The 18,818-nt window shown below is 35.5% G+C and overlaps 1 protein-coding gene across 1 annotated transcript; it reads left to right on the top strand.

Annotated features, from left to right (window-relative positions):
- The first annotated feature begins 14,063 nt into the window (after nucleotides 1–14,063).
- LOC104088006 (large ribosomal subunit protein uL16-like) lies at nucleotides 14,064–16,918 on the top strand. Its single transcript, XM_009592609.4, has 4 exons — nucleotides 14,064–14,203; nucleotides 15,475–15,976; nucleotides 16,515–16,596; nucleotides 16,697–16,918. The coding sequence occupies exons 1-4, from the start codon at nucleotides 14,194–14,196 to the stop codon at nucleotides 16,766–16,768; spliced, it is 666 nt and encodes a 221-aa protein (XP_009590904.1). The 5' UTR covers nucleotides 14,064–14,193; the 3' UTR covers nucleotides 16,769–16,918.
- Nucleotides 16,919–18,818: the final 1,900 nt, after the last annotated feature.

Raw genomic sequence — 18,818 nt, forward strand, 5'->3', positions numbered from 1 at the left:
CCGAAGTATGTTGGCGACCCGTCTCATGTTTTGGATTTCAACACGGTTCAGTTGGATGATGATTTGACTTATGTTATGGAGCCGGTGGCCATTTTGGATTGGCAGGTTCGGAAGTTGAGGTCAAAGGATATAACTTCAGTGAAGGTGCAGTGGAGAGGTCAGCCCGTGGAGAAGGCTACTTGGGAGATCGAGCGGGAGATGCGGAGCAGATATCCACGCCTATTTGAGACTCCAGGTATGTTTTTAGACCCGTTCGAGGACGAACATTTATTTAAGAAGGGGAAAATGTAACGACATGGCCATTCATTTCGAGAATTGTAGCCCCGTTCCCCCATTTACTGCTCCGTTTGTGCTTTATAGATATTATATGACTTATCAGGTTAGTTGGTTCGGGTCCAGAGAGATTTTGGTATGAATTGAGACACTTAGTCTCATAATGGAAAGCTTAAGTTGAAAAAGTCAACCAGATGTTGACTTATGTGTAAACGACCCCGGATTTGAATTTTGATGGTTTCGTTAGCTCCGTTGGGGATTTTGGACTTAGGAGCGTGTCCGGATTGTGATTTGGAGGTTTGTAGTTGAATTAGGCTTGAAATGGCGAAAGTTAAATTTTTTGAAGTTTGATTGGGAGTGGATTTTTTGATATTAGGGTCGAATTTCGATTCTGGAAGTTGGAGTAGGTCTGTGGTGTCATTTGTGACTTGTGTGCAAAATTTGAGGTCAATCGAACGAGATTTAATAGGCTTCGGCATCGGGTGTTGAGTTTGAAGTTTCAAACTTCATTAGGCTTGAATCTATGTGTGATTTGTATTTTTGATGTTGGTTGAGGTGATTTGATGGTTCGACTAAGTTCGTATGATATTTTAAGACTTTTTGGTATGTTTGGTTGAGGTCCCTAGGGCATCGGGTTGATTTCGGGGGTTTAACGGACCAAGGTTTGAAGTTGAAGAATTGCAACTGCTAGTGTAATCGCACGTGCGGATTGGGAACCGCAAGTACGAGCCCGCAGAAGCGAGCCTGGAAGGAATTGGCATAGGTCGCAGGTGCGAGGTCCTTTCCGCACCTGCGAGGCCATAGATGCGGTGAAGATGGCGCAGAAACGGAGTGTGAAGGAGTTGAGGGGTGTAGGTTGCTTCCGCAGAATCGAATCATGGGCCGCAAAAGTGCCTCCACAGGTGCGAGACCTAGAGCGCAGGTGCGAGTCCATGTGAGTTAAGTGACTTCCGCAGGTGCGGAGTTTTCACCGCAAAAGCGAATTTTGGGACCGCAGGTGCAGTTTGACTGGGCAGAACATATAAACATAAGGGCTCGCAATTTTCTTCATTTTCTAATATTTTGAGCTCGGATTGTGGAGGTTTTTGAGAGGATTTTCAAGGGTATTCTTGAGGTAAGTTCCTTGTGTTTATATTTTTTCAATAATTATGTTTCCCCATTGATTTTCCACCTAATTGGTGTGTTTTCAGGGGTAATATGGGGGTTTGAGGCTAGGGATTTGGAGAGTTGATTTTGGAGTTTTGAATGGCCAATTGGTGTCGGATATTGATGAATTTGGTATGACTAGACTCGTGGATAGATGGGCTTTTGGATTTTGTGAGTTTAGTTGGATTCCGAGATATGGGCCCAGGGGCGATTTTGAACCAATTTCGAATTTTGAGTTATAACATAGTAATTTCTTATAAAATTGATTCTTTTAGCCCGTATTGATTGTATTGTACTGTTTGTGGCTAGATTCGGGTAATTTGGAGGCCGATTTGCGAGGCAGAGGCGTATTGGAGTAGGGATTTGCTCGGATTAAGGTAAGTAACACTTCTAAACTTGGTTCTGAGGGTTCGAACCCCACCCCCCAAACTTATGTGTTATGTGATTAGTATTGAGGTGACACACATGCCAAGTGACGGGCGTGCGGACGTGCACCGTGAAAATTATGACCTGGTCGATTCCATGGTATTGTGTAGTACTTCTATCTTGTTGATATCCGTATTTTTATCATGTGATAAAGTAATTGAGCTGTCACTCATGCTAGATATCATATTTAGGCTTTATGCCGGTACTGTTGGGACACATAGTGGTTGTTTCTTGCTGTTATCTAACTGATTTCATTGATATTTCATACTCATTCATATTCATTCATTTCATATCATATCTCAGTCTCTGTTGTTATTTATTGATACATCATATCATTATTTTCGGGCTAGTATCATGACACTGTGAGCCCGTGAGAGAGACTGGAGAGATTGATGATTGAGAGAGGCTGAGGGCATGATTATGAGTGACATTTATGAGATCGGGCTGTACGTCGCATCGGTTATACTGATTATGATAGCGCTTGGGCTGAAGGAGCCCCTCCATAGTCTGCGCACACACCCAGTGAGCGCGGTTGATTATATTGAGGGATGGATCTTCCCTGGATATGGAACTTGTCCGAAGCATTATATACTTGGAGATGGATCTTCTCCACGAGCTGGATTAGCCCTGCTCAGTAATGGGTGACTGATGATCAGTGATGTATATATTCCGGGATGGATCTTCCCTGGGCCATATACAGTACTGAGTGATTAAGCATTTGAGAGTGTGAGCACATGAGGTTGTCAGCATGGTATGTCACATACAGCATGTGCATTGGCATGTAGAAGTAGAGGAGTTATATTCTTCATATCATTTAGATTTGATCCATTTTACTGTTTTGAGATATCTATCGAACTTGAAAGCATGTCTACGTTTCTGCACTCATTTTCTACATTGAACTATGCTGGTTGCGTTCGTCACTACTTTCAGTCCAAAGTTTGGTTTTGTTACTTATTGAGTTGGTTGTACTCACGCTACACTCTGTACCTCGTGTGCAGATCCAGGTGCTTCCGGTTACGTCGACTGTTGAGTGAGGAGTCGAGATCTCAGAGACTATTGAGGTAGCTGCATGGCGTTCGCATGCCTTGACTCTCCTTCACTATCTTTATTTGTATTTTAGTTCTTATTCCTCAGACATTGTAGTAGGTTGTATCCTGGTATAGATGCTCGTGTACTCGGTAATACCCCGATTTTGGGATAGATTTGTATTGCGTTGTGGTTTTTTTCGGTTTTTTAAAGGGGTTTCTTAAATATTAACTGCTTCCGTTTAATTTTCAAAGCTTTTATTTGGTTGAACTGGTTAAGTAATTGACTTGCCTAGTTCCACGATATACGCCATCACGACGGTTAATTTTGGGTCGTGATACCAGAATAATAATATGAATTAATGTATGTAGTTCCATTATTGTTTTATGTGTTAAGTTGTTTATAGTTATCTCCTCTTTCTCTCACATTACATCTTGTATTTATTTTTTCATTATTTTGATTCTATTGCCTATTGCATGTATATAACTACGAAGGACTGAAATTAGAAAAGTAGTCTTTGTAAATTAAAATTTTAATATTATTCAAGAGTATTTCTATTGTTAAGCTTGAAAGAAGTTATCACTTTGAGTACAAAGAATTGAGACATAATTTCCCTAATACGATTGGGATTTTATGAGTGAAGAGCTTAGTAGTTATCTTCCTCTTAGCTATAAAATGATGCTTTGTGTTAGTTGGGAATTCACTATTCCAGTGTTCAACCCTGCTCGGAAAAGGAACCTTCACAATAGCTGTTAGGGGTACGAATACCTAATATGGCCTATATGAATACTCCCGTTAATTATTTTATCCTCACTCAAGTATTAAATGTCTGAATAAATATTATGTATTTCAATTGTTAAAAGTCTAAGTGTTTACAGTTTTAACCAACATAGAATTATCTCTTGAAATTGTTTACAACGATATATCGAAATCTGATTGAATTCGTCACTATTATTCCCAATTATAAAGAAACAAATAAGACTCAAATTTCATTAAAAACATTAATTTCTTCAAAAATAATTTCGAATATTTTTGTGATTTGCAATGATGTAATCACAGCTTCCAATCTCAAAGTTGAACAATATTTATGCAATATGGTTCTTCACATGAACAATTATATATTACACTTTTAAGAAGAATATTGATATCAACAATAAAATATTTAATCATGACAAGCGGTCAAAGAGATAGAAGGAAATATACACCAACATATTTTATTATTTATAAGAGGTGCTAGGTGAGATACAACATGATATATTTGTATCTTATCTATATTATTATAAAAGTATAAATACAATGTCGGTTTATAAAAATAACATTATAATATTAACCATAATAACTCATAATAAAAGGGTATAATCGTAATTCTAGATATTAGTCTTATAATCCTATTAGTTTTAGGACACAATACTACATGCTAGGAATCCTACATGATTACTTTTAGGAATCCTATTAGTATAATTACTTTTGGATTGTCTAATTCATTTAAAATTGAACAAGTAAATATCTTTAGTCATTAGGATATACTTCTTAAAAATTCATATTACTAATTTAATTTGAAAACGTATTATAATATCCTATTACTAATTTAATTTGAGTATGTATATATTGTCCAAATCTATTTTAAAAAGGAGAACCTATATTATTATAAAATAATAAATATAATATTAATATACCAAAATAGCCCTAAAATATTAAACAGAAGAACTCATAGGGAAAGGAATAACTACAATAACCTATTTTTTTGGACTACAATACCTTCTATGCTAATTTTTAATATTTAATATTTTGAAATTAATAAAACTTTGTCTATTAAATTCTTATTAAAAATATGTAGGAATGTTTAATAAAATCAAATCCATAAGAATCCTTCGTATTGGCAATACTGTATATCAATGTGCTTTTAAGTATATTCTTATCCATATATTCAACTTTTGTCTTCCGAAACTGTCACGACCCAATTTCACCTATAGGTCGTGATGTCGCCCAACACTACGGCTAGGCAAGCCAACTTAATAAATTGAGCATTCATTGACAAAATTTAAAACCAAGAGAAATAATAAAATCCAAATTCTACCAATGTGTGTGCCAAGACCTGGTGTCACAAGTGTATGAGCATCTAGTAGATTTACAAAACCTCAAATGCCGTCCGAAAATAAAAATAGACAGAATTAAAATACAAAGAGATACACTAGTAGCTGCAGAACGGATCAGAGAAACAAATCACCACTATGTCCCTAGATAGTGTGGGTGTAAGACGATAGGTCCCCCACTAGTACTTGCCTCAGTCCCTACACAAAAAGTGCAACGAGTATAGTATGAGTACGTAAACAACGTGTATCCAGTACGTATCAAGCCTAATCTCGAAGTGGTAGAGACGAGATGACCAACTTTGACACTCACTATGGGGTAATAATAATAATTGAAATACAACTAGGGTATATAAATCAACATGATTTACAGAATTTACAATAATTTATTTAATCAACGAAAATAATTAAAATTCTTCAAATGCAATAATTCTCAATATATTAATTAAATTCCTTAAATTCGAATAATTTCCAATTTATCAATTAAATATTATTTTCAGGAATAACAATTAATTATTTAACAAGCAAGAATAATAATTCATTAAATTCCAAGGATTTTCCAATTTATCAATTAACTTCGCAAGCTGAAATAAGCTATTAAAGTATCGTGTAATTATTATTATTATTAAGCATGATTTCTGCCGAGTACGTACGGCCCGATCCAGAGTGTCGTGTACACTGCCGAGGGACGTAGGACGCGATCCATAGATGCATCTATCCTGCTGAGGCATTCGGCCCGCTCCACAAGAAAGGAGGACATTTTCTTATGTACCTCCGGAAGGAGAGTATATTTATTATGAGATAAATTCGGGAGGAAGGATAATTTCTTTTAACAATTAATTAATTTAAACAGAAAATTCAAACATATAAATTTTTCCATCCTTTAATATTTTGATCTAACAATTCGCAATATATATATATATATATATATATATATATATATATATATATATATATATATATATATATCAAATAATATTAATTAAATAAGGAATACAATTTACATAAGTAATTCATGCTTTGAATCCTCAACTACCCGGACTTTAGCATTAATAGTAGCTACGCACAGACTCTCGTCACCTCGTGCGTACGTAGCCCCCGCAATTATCAATAATCATTCAATTTACTCTTTATGGGGTAATTTTCCCCTCACAAGATTAGACAAGAGACTTACCTCGTCTAAAAGTCCACTTTTCGATTATCGCGTCGCTTAAAATTCTAGATTCAATGCCGAAAAATTCGAAACTATCTAAAAGTTATATAAAATAATTAATATATGTTCAATAATTCGAAACTCATCTATTAAATAAATTACCCTATCCAAAACGGTAAAATTTCTAAAATTCACCCTGGAAATATTCGGATGGAAACGTTACCCATAATCTCAAGAACTCAAATATATAATTTCTACCCAATTTCATAACTATTTTCGTGGTAAAAATCTCATTATTATAAAAATCTAAGTTTTTCACCTAAACATTTGATTTATAAGATTTACTAGTTATAATCTACTTATAACCTATGTATTTAACTCAAGGAGTGTAGAATTAACTTACCTCCAAATTGCTAGTTGAAATATCCTCTCAATAAACTCAGAAATCGCCCAAACATGGAAGAAGAATGGGCAAAAATGGTAAAATCCCGTTCTTTTAAGCGTTCTGTCAAATAGGTCTTTCGCACCTGCGGACAGATTACCGCACCTATGGCTTTCGCACCTGCGGAAAATCCTCGCAGGTGCGAGTTCCACTTGCCTGGTCAATTTTTGCATTTGCGCACAAAGCTTCGCACATGCGCGTTAGCAGGTGCACAAATCGTCCGCATCTACGGTGGATTGCCCCTTCCCTTCTTCCGCTTCTGCGCTCAAAATCTCGCATATGCGAGGGCCACCCCTGCTAGCTTCTGGCGCATCTGCGAATGTTGCACCTGCGACTGGCCAAGCGCAAGTGCTATTCTGACAGTAGCTGGGACCTTCAGTTTTGGCTCCCAACTTCCAACTTGGTCCGAGCCTCGTCCGATTGACACTCGGGGTCCCCGGGACCCCGCCCGAACATACCAACAGGTTTGAAATCATAAAACGGATTCGCTCGAACTCTCGGAACGCGTAAAACAACATCAAATCTAATAATCATACCCTAAACCAAATTGATTCAAACTTAAGAATTTCAAGTTCTTCAAATTACTTCCAATGCACCGAAATATACTTAAACTACTCGGAATGACACGAATTTTTGCGTGCAAGTCTTAAATCACTATACGAAACTATTCCCAAACTCGAAATTCCAAACGGACTTCAATTTCTCAAAAATCTACTCCAAACCAAATTTAAAGAACTTTAAACCTTCAAATAGTTGATTTTTACTATTAAGCGTCAAAACGCTCCCGGGTTATCCAAAACCCGATTCGGATATACGCCCAAGTTTGAAATCATCATACGAACTTATTGGAACCGTCAAATCCCGATTCCGGGGTCGTTTTCTCAAAATGTTGACCAAAATCAAGCTTGTCCATTTAAAGCTAACATAAGGAATCAAGTGTTCCGATTTCAACCCAAACGCTTTCAAATCCTGAACCAACCATTCCCGCAAGTCATAAATCAATAAAAGCATGTTCGGGGAGTTTTGTTTTAGGGAACGGGTTTCTAAAAGTTAAAATGACCGGTTGGGTCATTACAAAAACTAAGGAATATCCTTTTAAATTTGAGTGAAAATAATTTTTAGTATGTTTATGTTTTGCAAATATAATAAATAAAGCAAAAGGGCAAACATCCTAAATAGTGGATTATATTTATCGCAATATATTTTCTTACGCGAACAACTGTATATTGCACTTTCAAGAGGGATATCAAGATCAACAACAAGTGTTTTGGTTAAGGCAGAACAATCAAAGAATTGGGAGGAAACATACACAAAAAAATTATTGTCCACAAATAAGTGTTTGTTAAGATACCATCACATTAAATACTTTTAAATTATAATACATAATTATCTAACTAACCTGACAAAATTGATCATTTGTGTAAGTTTTGATAATATCCTTTTATTTTAAATTCATGTATTATGCTAATGTAACAATATTTTTTGGCATTTAGATGATTGTTGTATTATTATTATACATAAAATTTCTCTTATTAATTAAATTTTATTGTTCCTTAGTATAAATAAATGTTTAAATCATCATGCGCGATTATTAACGTGCAACGCACATTCATAGATACTAGTTTAATAAAATATTTATATTTATAATACTATATTAACTAATATATTTGACGCGGTATACACGTGCAATGCACATACACTAAAACTAGTATATATAAAATAGGAATTTTTACCTTCATATACACTATTTGAAACTTTATTACCCTCCATACTCAAACTTCAATTTAATTACATAAGCATGTACAATTTATCAATTATATACATTTTAGGAATTAAATGAGTATCCCTTTATATTAGGAATTGAATAAGGAATCAATTATTTCTCATCCTCATTCTCTCTCTCTCTCTCTCTCTCTCTCTCTCTCTCTCTCTCTCTCTCTCTCTCTCTCTCTCTCTCTCTCTCTCTCTCTCTCTCGCCTCCCTCTCCTACGCTCTTTCTCTCAATCTCTCATTCTTTGTTCTATCAAAATTAATTTGCTAAACTCGTTAGCCCCTTTTGAGTTCAAATCTCATTCTCAATCTTAAAATTTTTGGCCTACAGTTCATACGACACATTACCAAATAAACTCTCAGCAAAAGCAATACCAAAATCCATGAAAAATAACATATGGCATGTAAATCGTGAACACAAACTCAAGGCATCAATTATTCGTCTCATAGACTCATTTTCACTAGCCAAATTTAGCAAAGCATTCACCAAGCAATTAGACTAATTCCCAGGAATGTTAAACAAATTACACCACATAACTATCACATATTAAATCTAAAGTAAATAATAGAGAAAAGGTTAGAAACAAAACCTCAATTGCTTGTATCTAAAAAGCTCGAACTCAAACAAAATTATTTGAATTCGAATTTGAGTTTTCAAAAATTATTATTTATTTGGATAGGGTGTTGTTGCAAACAATTGAGAACATTATTTGGAGTTTATATCTCAATTTTGAGGGTGTTTGGTGAAGATTAGACTTGATTTTGGCTGAATTTCAGATTAAAACTCGAAGAAGAAGAAGAAGAAGAAGAAGAAGAAGAAGAAGAAGAAGAGGAGGAAGAAGAAGACATGACATACAATATACTTGCGAAGTTGTAGTATAATTGTATGTAAATTGTATTATGTTGTAGTTATATTTTTTTTATTTGAATATTATATGAAAGTTGAACAATAGTTGTATAATGTATGAATCGTTGTATAAAATTTGTATCTAAGTTATCAATACAATCTTTTTACATAAAGTTATTGATATGTATCAAAACTGTATTAAGAGAGTAAGCTTTGATTGGAATTTTAGAGAGGAAGAAGAACACACCATAGACAAAATATATACAAATCAGATAAAAAATATATACAAAGACATATTGTCACGAACCAAAATCTCATATGTCGTGATGGCGCCTATCTTGATACTAGGCAAGCCGATAATCTCAATAAACCACAATATATTTTAAATTTGAAAACATAATTACTAAATTCAGCGGAAGAAAACCTCACAAACACAAATATAAACACTCCCAAAATCCGATGTCACTGAGTACATGAGCATCTAAATAAATACAAAGTCTGACTGATAAAAACCACTATCTGAAATATAGAATAGTACAATAACTAAATAGGAAGGGAATCAAGTCTGCGGACGTCAAGCAACTACCTTGATAGTCTCCAACAGAAATAACTCCGAAATCTAGCAGTCATATTATCCGGAAGCACCTGGATCTGCATACGAGGTGCAAAGTGTAGTATGAGTACAACCAACTCAATAAGTAACAAGACTAACCTCTGGGCTGAAAGTAGTGCCAAGCTCCGCAGGTACAATCTAGTATAAATAATAGTACAAAAATGTAGGCAATGCTTTCAAGTTCAACAATTAAACTCAGTACAAAGTGAAATGGATCAACACTGCATGATATGAGGGATATGCCATCTCAGTAGAAGGGCCTAATGTAAATACCGATCATAAATTATTCAGTCACTCGGTACTATTTATGGCCAATCTAGCCCAGGGATATTCCGTCCCGTATATATATACACATCAACAGCCAGTCAGTCACTCAGTACCGTATAAGGCTAATCCAACCCTGGGGTAATTTATCCCAAATGTAAATGATACAGACAAGATCCATGTCTAGAAAAAATTCATCATAACATATAAATAAGTAAGGCAAGTCCATGCCCTGGGAAGTCCATCCCGAATATATATAATCATCTACGCTCACTAGGGGTGTGTACAGACTTCGGAGGGGCTCCTTCAGCCTAAGCGCTATATAAGCCGATATGTCCTACTACGGTGTGCAGTCCGATCCCATAATAATAATAACGCCTATAAGGACTACTACAGGCGGGCAATCCCGATCCATATAGTAATAAAGCCTATAAGGCCTGCTGCAGGCGGGCAACCCCGATCCAGAATAATAAAGCATATAAGGCATGTTGCGGCGTGCAACCCGATCCCATAATAATAATAATATATATAAAGCCGATATGGTCTGCTGCAGGCGGGCGGCCCCGATCCCATAAATATCCTCACAATGGATGAGCATGACTGAGTAGGAAATGTATATTTTAAAATAATTAATTCGACAGCATCACGACCCTTTGGTCCCAAAATATCAGCACGTAGCCTAAACATGATCTTTAATAAGAGTCTCATCTCAATTTCTCTAACACGTGGAGGATACACGGATAATAACATGGTTCTTTAATTCTTCAACTCCACATAATTTATTTTAAGTCGCAATTTCAATGGTGCACGCCCACACGCTCGTTAACTATAATGTGCGTCACCTGCAAATAATTTATATAATACCAAATTCGGGGATTCATACCCTCAAAATCAAGTTTAAAAATGTTACTTACCTCAAACCGTGTACTTTCTCATTCCGCTATGCCCTTGCCTCGAGAATTGGTCTCCGAAAATCTCGTATCTAGTCACAATTAATTCGATTCAGTCAATAAAAATTACTGCAATTAATTCCATAAAAAATATAAATTTTCCAACAAAATTGGAAAATTCGAAATTTATCTCAAAAATCGCCCATGGGGCCCACGTCTCGGAACCCGACAAAAGTTACAAAATCCGAAAGCCCATTCAACCACGAGTCTAACCATACCAATTTTACCAAAAATCTGACCTCAACTCGAGCCTCAAATCTTCAAATTAAACCAAGAGAGTTTTCTACCATTTTCAACCCAATTTACTAATTTAGTGATAAAAACAACAATAGATTTATGTAATTTAACCAAAATCAGGTTAGGAATTCTTGCCCCAGTATTTTTCTTGAAAAACTCTCAAAAATCGCCTCACCCGAGTTTTCTTGGTATAAAATGGAAGAATGAGACGAATTTGGACTTTATTCTGTTGCCCAGGGGTTTGTTCTTCGCGTTCATGACCCTCCCCTCGTGTTCGCGATGAACAAATTCTCCAACAAATATTTTCAAACTCTTTTCAGACAACCTCTAGTATAATGATCATAACGTTTTGTACAAAACTCCAAATGATGAATGATTTAACTTTCTAAATACTAGACTCCAAGAACTATAACTTTCATTTGTTGCTCATCTCCCAATTCCTTATAGATTTCGAGATATAAGCTTCCCAAGTCAGCCCTGTACAATAGAGATTTCCAAACTCTTTCCAGACAGTCTGTAGTATATTTACCATAACTTTTTGTATACAACTCCAAATAACAAATGGTTTACCTTTATGAAGGCTGAACACAAAGGGCTACAATTTTTATTTTAGGATTATCTCTAAATTCCTTATAGATTGTGAGATATGAGCCTCCAAAGTTAGACGACGGGCAACAAAAATTCCTTCTTCGCGAACGCGAAGAACAAAGTCCCAACAACAAAATCCTTCTTCGCCAACACGAGAGGCTCCTCGCGAACGCGAAGAACAACACCAGAACTAGCAACCAACAACATCAAAATACCCAAACTTGATCCGGAACCACCTCGAATCAAACCCGAGGCCCCCGGGACCCTGTTCAATCGTACCAACAAGTCCTAATACACAAACAAACCTGCTCGAGGCCTCAAATCACATAAAACAACATCAAAACCACGAATCGCACCCCAATTCAAGCTTTATGTACTTTAGAACTTCAAACTTATATATTCGACGCCGAAACCTATCAAATCAAATTCGATTGACCTCGAATTTTGCACACAAGTCATAATTGATATTACGGACCTACTCCCACTTTTGAAATCGAAATCCGACCCCGATATCAAAAAGTCCACTCCCAGTCAAACTTTTCAAAAATATTTAAATTTCTAACTTTCCTCAAATGACCCCGAAATGACCTACAAACTTTCAAATCCACATCCGGACGCTCCTCTAAGACCAGAATCACCATACAGAGCTATTCCCAGGCTCGGAATCCCAAACGGATATCGATAACATCAAAATCCACTTCAACCCAAACTTAGGAAATTCTTAAACTTTAAAAATGCCAACCATCAGTAATAGGCGCCGAAATACTCCCTGACCACCTGATACTCGACCCGAACATACGTCCAATTCTGAAATCATCATACAGACCTATTGGAATTATCAAAATATTATTCCGGAGTCATTTGCTCAAAAGTCAAACTCCAGTCAACTCTTTTCATTTAAGCTTCAAAAATGAGAATTGTTCTTTTAATTTAAATTCTGAATTTTTCGAAAATCAAACGACCACACACACAAGTCATAATACGTATTACGAAGTAGCTCGGGACCTCAAGTGGTTGAATGGGGTATAGATTCTTAAAATGACAAGTCGGATCGTTACACATATTGTATAAAATTTTATTTAAGCTGTATGATATTGTAGTTGTATATAGCTGGGTAGAAATAATGTATGAAAGTTATAGATAAGTTGTAAATATGTTGTATAATATATAATTAGTTGTATATAATTTATTTTTACTATGTCTAAATCAGATACAAAATATACAAAAGACATATTGTATACAATTTGTATAAAAAATATATTTAAGTTGTACGATATTGTAGTTGTATTTAAACGGGTAGAAATAATGTATGAAAGTTGTAAATAAGTTGTATAATATATAATTGCTATGTATAAATCAAATACAAAATATACAAAAGACATATTATATAAAATTTGTATAAAAATTATATGTAAATTGTATGATACTGTAGTTGTATTTAAGCACACACCATTTGAACCAAGTCATTTGAAGAACTAGTAGCTGCCTCTATGCCTTTTAGATTGTTGTAGCTAATGAAACCCGTACTTGTTCTAGTCAGTTAGAGAACTTCAAATGTCATGTATTATCTTTTTTAAGCATGTCCTTCTGCTGCCTAGTTGCTAGATCGATTCATTTCAGTTTCTAGAACCTTTACTGTAGTTAATATTACTTGAACCTTATTTGCTTCAAAAACTATTTTCTGATGAGAATTGTGCCTTCCCCAAGATATTTGACGGCATACAAAAAATTTCTCATATTGTTGCCCTAGCAGATGAAGCTGAATTGCCACGTGGAAAAGCTCTGTTGATAATCCGATGGATATAGTCAAGCACGAAGAAAACGTAAGAAAAACTCAGAGGAAGTAATTTACATCGAAAATTCAAAGAGAAGAAAAGACCTTAGATATCAAGGGTATAACAAACAGAATCTGGAGAGAAGAGGGGAGAGATGAGAGATAGAAGGAAAATGGTATAACTAAATCCCTTGATTGAAGACACTAATAATGGATTGAGAGCCTTTTAAGGTGAATTGTATATATTTTGTAGCTAAAACGTATTTAGGTCGGGTAAATATAAAAATTTGGATATTTTTCGTAATAAGGTTTCAGCTTTCAAATAGTGTATAGGAACGAAAAAATTGCTATAAAATATATATTGTGTTGCTATTATTTTGGGAGAGGCACGCTGAATGGGTCAATTCTTAGGCATGAAGTAAGTTCAGCATATATCGGCCCACTAACCTTTAGCTGACGCAAGCCCAGATGTAAGCCCATAAGGCCCAATCAATTCATTCACCTGCTACCAACTCCTACATAAAGAACGTAAACCCTAGGATTTTTTCATAATCGTATTTTTTCAAGCCGCAGACGATTCGCAGAGAATTAGCCATGGGGAGAAGTAAGCTTGTTTCTCCCAAATCCCTCTATTTTCACGCGTATTCTCGTATTCTTATTCATTTAGCTATTATTGTTTCGATTTGCCAAAAACTTGTTGGATCTGTATGTTTTTGTTCATAGCTTTTGTGTTATTTTTAGTATATATTACTGAAATGATATATTAGATGTGTTTTTGTTATTCATTTGATTATTTTTATTTTTATTTTGCCTTCTGTGCATTTGTCCGTAGTAAATGTAGAAAACCTATAGTGTTAGAGAACCCTAATTTTTCCCCAAGACAAATTATTATTGCTGAAATGATATATTAGAGGTGATTTTAGATGGTACTCGGTTGAGGCGTTCATTTGATTTACCATTATTTTGCTTTTTGTTCATTTATTCATAGTAAGTGCGGAGAACCCTAATTTATCCGTAAGATGAGTTATTATTGAGGGTTTCTGACTGATGCAGATGGAGCGGAATGGATAATGGGATTCATATAGCGGCTAGAGATAGTTGGGATCTAGTTGTAGCTGTGTATTGTTTGTCTGATAGAAACTGAACCCAACATTTTCAGCACAAATAATATATATATATATATATATATATATATATATATATATATATATATATATTAAAATCGTGACAAATATTAAATTTCAAACCCTAATTCCATAAGTACAGTAAGTTTATTGGTAAGATTTTAAAGGTTATACCCATCAATTTTAAATTTTAGGTCTGCTTCTGGGTAGAAAGAATACCTAGTTGGTATAATTGAGTTGGCATTTTACATTTATCAAGCTTAAATGTTATAGGAGTTTTATGGCCATGCTACAGTTAGTGTCTTTGAGAGCAAATACTCCATATGGGTCCTAGAAATGATAAAATTGTTAAAGAACTTATAGTTCTTATTTTGCGGGAATTTTTTGATTAATCCTTGTAAACAATAAAGTTGGTGGTAAAAAATGTATCTAAGATCCATTAAGTTTTGTGTATGAAGCAGAACCTCTTAAGTATGACAAGCGCTGACCACTATTTTGTTATTATTTATGAGTGAAAGCGCATTCCTTAGTTTTGCTGACAAGGTATTCTACACTGCATTATTGTTATTTCTCTTTCCTTTTGGAGGATAAGCAGATGTTAAACTAATTTGGAGTTATGAGTGCATTGTTGGTATAGACTCCATATGTGGTATTAACTATTGTTTTATACAACAATTAGTTGACCCCATCCAGTTATTTGTAGCTGTGTGTCATTGACAACATATGTAACTGGGTTGAATTCTTTTCTCAGGACCTGCAAGATGTTATCGCCAGATTAAGAACAAGCCTTACCCAAAATCCCGGTTTTGCCGTGGTGTGCCAGATCCAAAGATCAGGATCTATGATGTGGGTATGAAGAAAAAGGGAGTTGATGAATTTCCTTTTTGTGTGCACTTGGTCAGTTGGGAGAAGGAGAATGTTTCAAGTGAGGCACTTGAAGCTGCTCGTATTGCGTGCAACAAGTACATGACCAAGTCTGCTGGAAAGGATGCTTTCCACCTCAGGGTTAGGGTCCATCCATTCCATGTTTTGAGAATTAACAAGATGTTGTCATGTGCTGGGGCTGATAGGCTCCAAACTGGTATGAGGGGAGCTTTTGGTAAGCCACAGGGAGTCTGTGCCCGTGTTGCTATTGGTCAGGTTCTTCTATCTGTTCGCTGCAAAGATGGTAATGCTAACCATGCGCAAGAGGCTCTGCGCCGTGCAAAGTTCAAGTTCCCTGGCCGTCAAAAGATCATTGTCAGCAGGAAGTGGTAAGACGTTTATCTAAAGTATCACTTCAATCTATGTCACTGCACATGTTTTTAGCACTTTATATGTTCACACACTAAAATTGATTGATTTATGAAGGATTGACATGTCTTGGAGCTATTCTTTTGTTGTGACAATTATACAATTTTAGGATCAACATGTACTAATCTTATATCACACATAACCTAATACTAGAGCGATCACACCCACTAACATTCAATTCCAGTAATTTTTTTGGCGCCCTGTACCCAAAGTTTTTTTTTAACATCGTTAATGGGAGATAAGGATCTGCTTCCTTCCAAAACTTATGAACTGCCTAGAAACCTAGCTTGCTGATTGCTCTATTCCTTTAACAATATACTTGAAACAGGATCTGCTATATAGGCTCGTACCCCTGCATCTTTGAGCGCTAATGTCAAAAAGTTTTGGCATATTATTTTTCTCTCTTAAAAAACTAGATTATTAATCTGGTTGGTTTTCCAAGGTGCTCCTCTGGATAGAAGTTGTGCTTGCATCACAGTTGTTTTCTTTTGATTGCAGGGGGTTCACTAAGTTCAGCCGTACTGATTATCTGAAATACAAGTCAGAGAATCGTATTGTTCCAGATGGTGTCAATGCCAAGGTATGTTTTGTTCATAGTCTATTGTTTACATAGTACAAGTTTGGATCTTGTTGCCCGAGGTGGTATGTGAAAACTTATTGCTTTTCTTATGCTTTTGCAGCTTCTTGGTTGCCATGGTCGACTTGCTGCACGTCAACCTGGAAGAGCTTTTTTGGAAGCAGTAGGGAATTGAAGTTGCAGAATTTACCAAACTGAACCTGTAGTTTTCTACTTCTGTTGAATGAAATTTTGTGTCCTGATCATCGATCTACTTTTGAACCATTACTTGAGTTGTTACTGCTTTGAACATTTTAGTTTACTGATAAAGATTGGCTTGCTTTTATTTGGTTGAGTTTTGTTTTACATATATTCTTTCCTCTGCTGTTGACTTTGTTTCTTATGGGAGCTGTCATGTTCCTCCTACATTATTTTTGATGAATTGATAAAGCAGCGTAAATCTCTTCTTAGTCCTGGGGAATCATTCCTTGGAAAGATTATCATTCCAAGGCTTGAATGTAAAAACAAAAAACCCAGTGTAAAGCCACAAATAGGGAATGGTTGAATATATGCAGCCTTGGCTTGACTTGTGTAGGTAGAGATATTGTTTCAGGTAGACTCTCGGCTCCAATCAAGCATGCAAATCACAACAGTGTAGAAAAGAAATGCAGTAGTGTAGAAATCAGGAAAACACAAAAGTGAGAAAAGGCTTGAATGTTACAGTGACGTGTCCAGTCAATGGTTTGTTTGATGAAGAAACGATAGTGGAACTCAAGTTGAAATTGCGAGTGTTAGTGCAAAGTGCAAACACCAGTTGTTTTCGGAAAATCAAGTCGATCCTACAATGAACAGTACTTGGGATTGTGTATGGTGAGTTGATAAATAAGAGTTGTAAGTTTACTAGCCAAATTGAGCCTGCACATTTTGCATAAACTTTCTCAACTCTTGTGAGATTATTACCTTTTCTCAATTATCATATCTAGTAAGGTTCCTAAGTGTTTTCCAGATTTTCAGGTAGGAAGAATATTAAGGGAATGACAATAATCATGAGTTTCTTGGAAAGCATCAGGTCTTTGCTATAAAAATGCAAGCGGAATTCAGTCATTTGAAAATGGCTCTCATTTCCAAAGAATAAGTGAGAAATAAAAGGTCAATCCTACAAATATGCAAACGCTATCCCAAAACCCGTCAATGAAGCTGTGTAGAAATCAAGCCGTAGTTACATAATAATCATAGACCATTTATTTATTATACATGAAGTTAAATGACACTGTTGACTAAAATTACTTCATCTACTTGATTGAACACGAAATTTGAGAAAGAAATGAATACTTTTGAAATTTGTGGTTCTAAACAGGCGTGGTTATAATTCTTTTAAAACTTATGGTCTTAAATATGCTATAGTATTTTTGTGATTATAAAAACTTGTCATTGAGGGTAAAATTGAAAGTTCAAGTTAAAATATTTTTAAATTTAGAAAAGAATCAGACTAAAAAGGAAATAGGTTCACGTAAACTGAATAGAGAGAAAATATGTTATATTTCAACCCTAAAAACATGTGCCAATTTATACCATAGATCCTAAAATTTATGTGATAATGAATCGAATACCCACGGTCGTATCCGAGCAACATAATCCCTAGTCCAAGATGGGAGTGAAAATGTAGAATGTGAGCCAATTGATCTAAACAGATGGTGAGGCAGTAGTAACACATTGTATAATCAGACAACTCCCATCTAGTTGAAGGCTTCAAACTAACAAACCGCCTACTATGATCCAAAGCAATCTTAAAAGGCTGCTAATGGTGGACAAGAATTGGGAGAAATTCTATCAATCATTTATTGGAGATGATCTGACACAAGACCATATAGACAGATTACTCACATAATAACACAATGAATATGCTCTTACAATCAGTGGCAGATGCAGGACTTCTGCTAAGGGGGTTCAAAAAAGGAATAAGTTAAAAAATTTAAAGAGATTGTAGCTAGTGGGAATGAAACCAATTACCTCAATGGTTTTGAACCCTTTTGACCACTAAGCCATGCTTTTGGGCTGTGTGAAGGGAATTCAAAACATAATATATAAAGGTAAAAATCAAATTTTTCCTTAATTTTTCGACGAAGGGGTTTCGGATGAACACCCTTGTGCCCTCCTAAATCCGCCCCTACTTACAATAGTAACAACATAAGTTGCGTCCGAGCACTATTAAGGATGAATCACTTAACCTTAACAAGCTAGTAAAA

Source organism: Nicotiana tomentosiformis, chromosome 2 (assembly GCF_000390325.3).
Source record: "Nicotiana tomentosiformis chromosome 2, ASM39032v3, whole genome shotgun sequence".
NCBI lineage: Eukaryota > Viridiplantae > Streptophyta > Magnoliopsida > Solanales > Solanaceae > Nicotiana > Nicotiana tomentosiformis.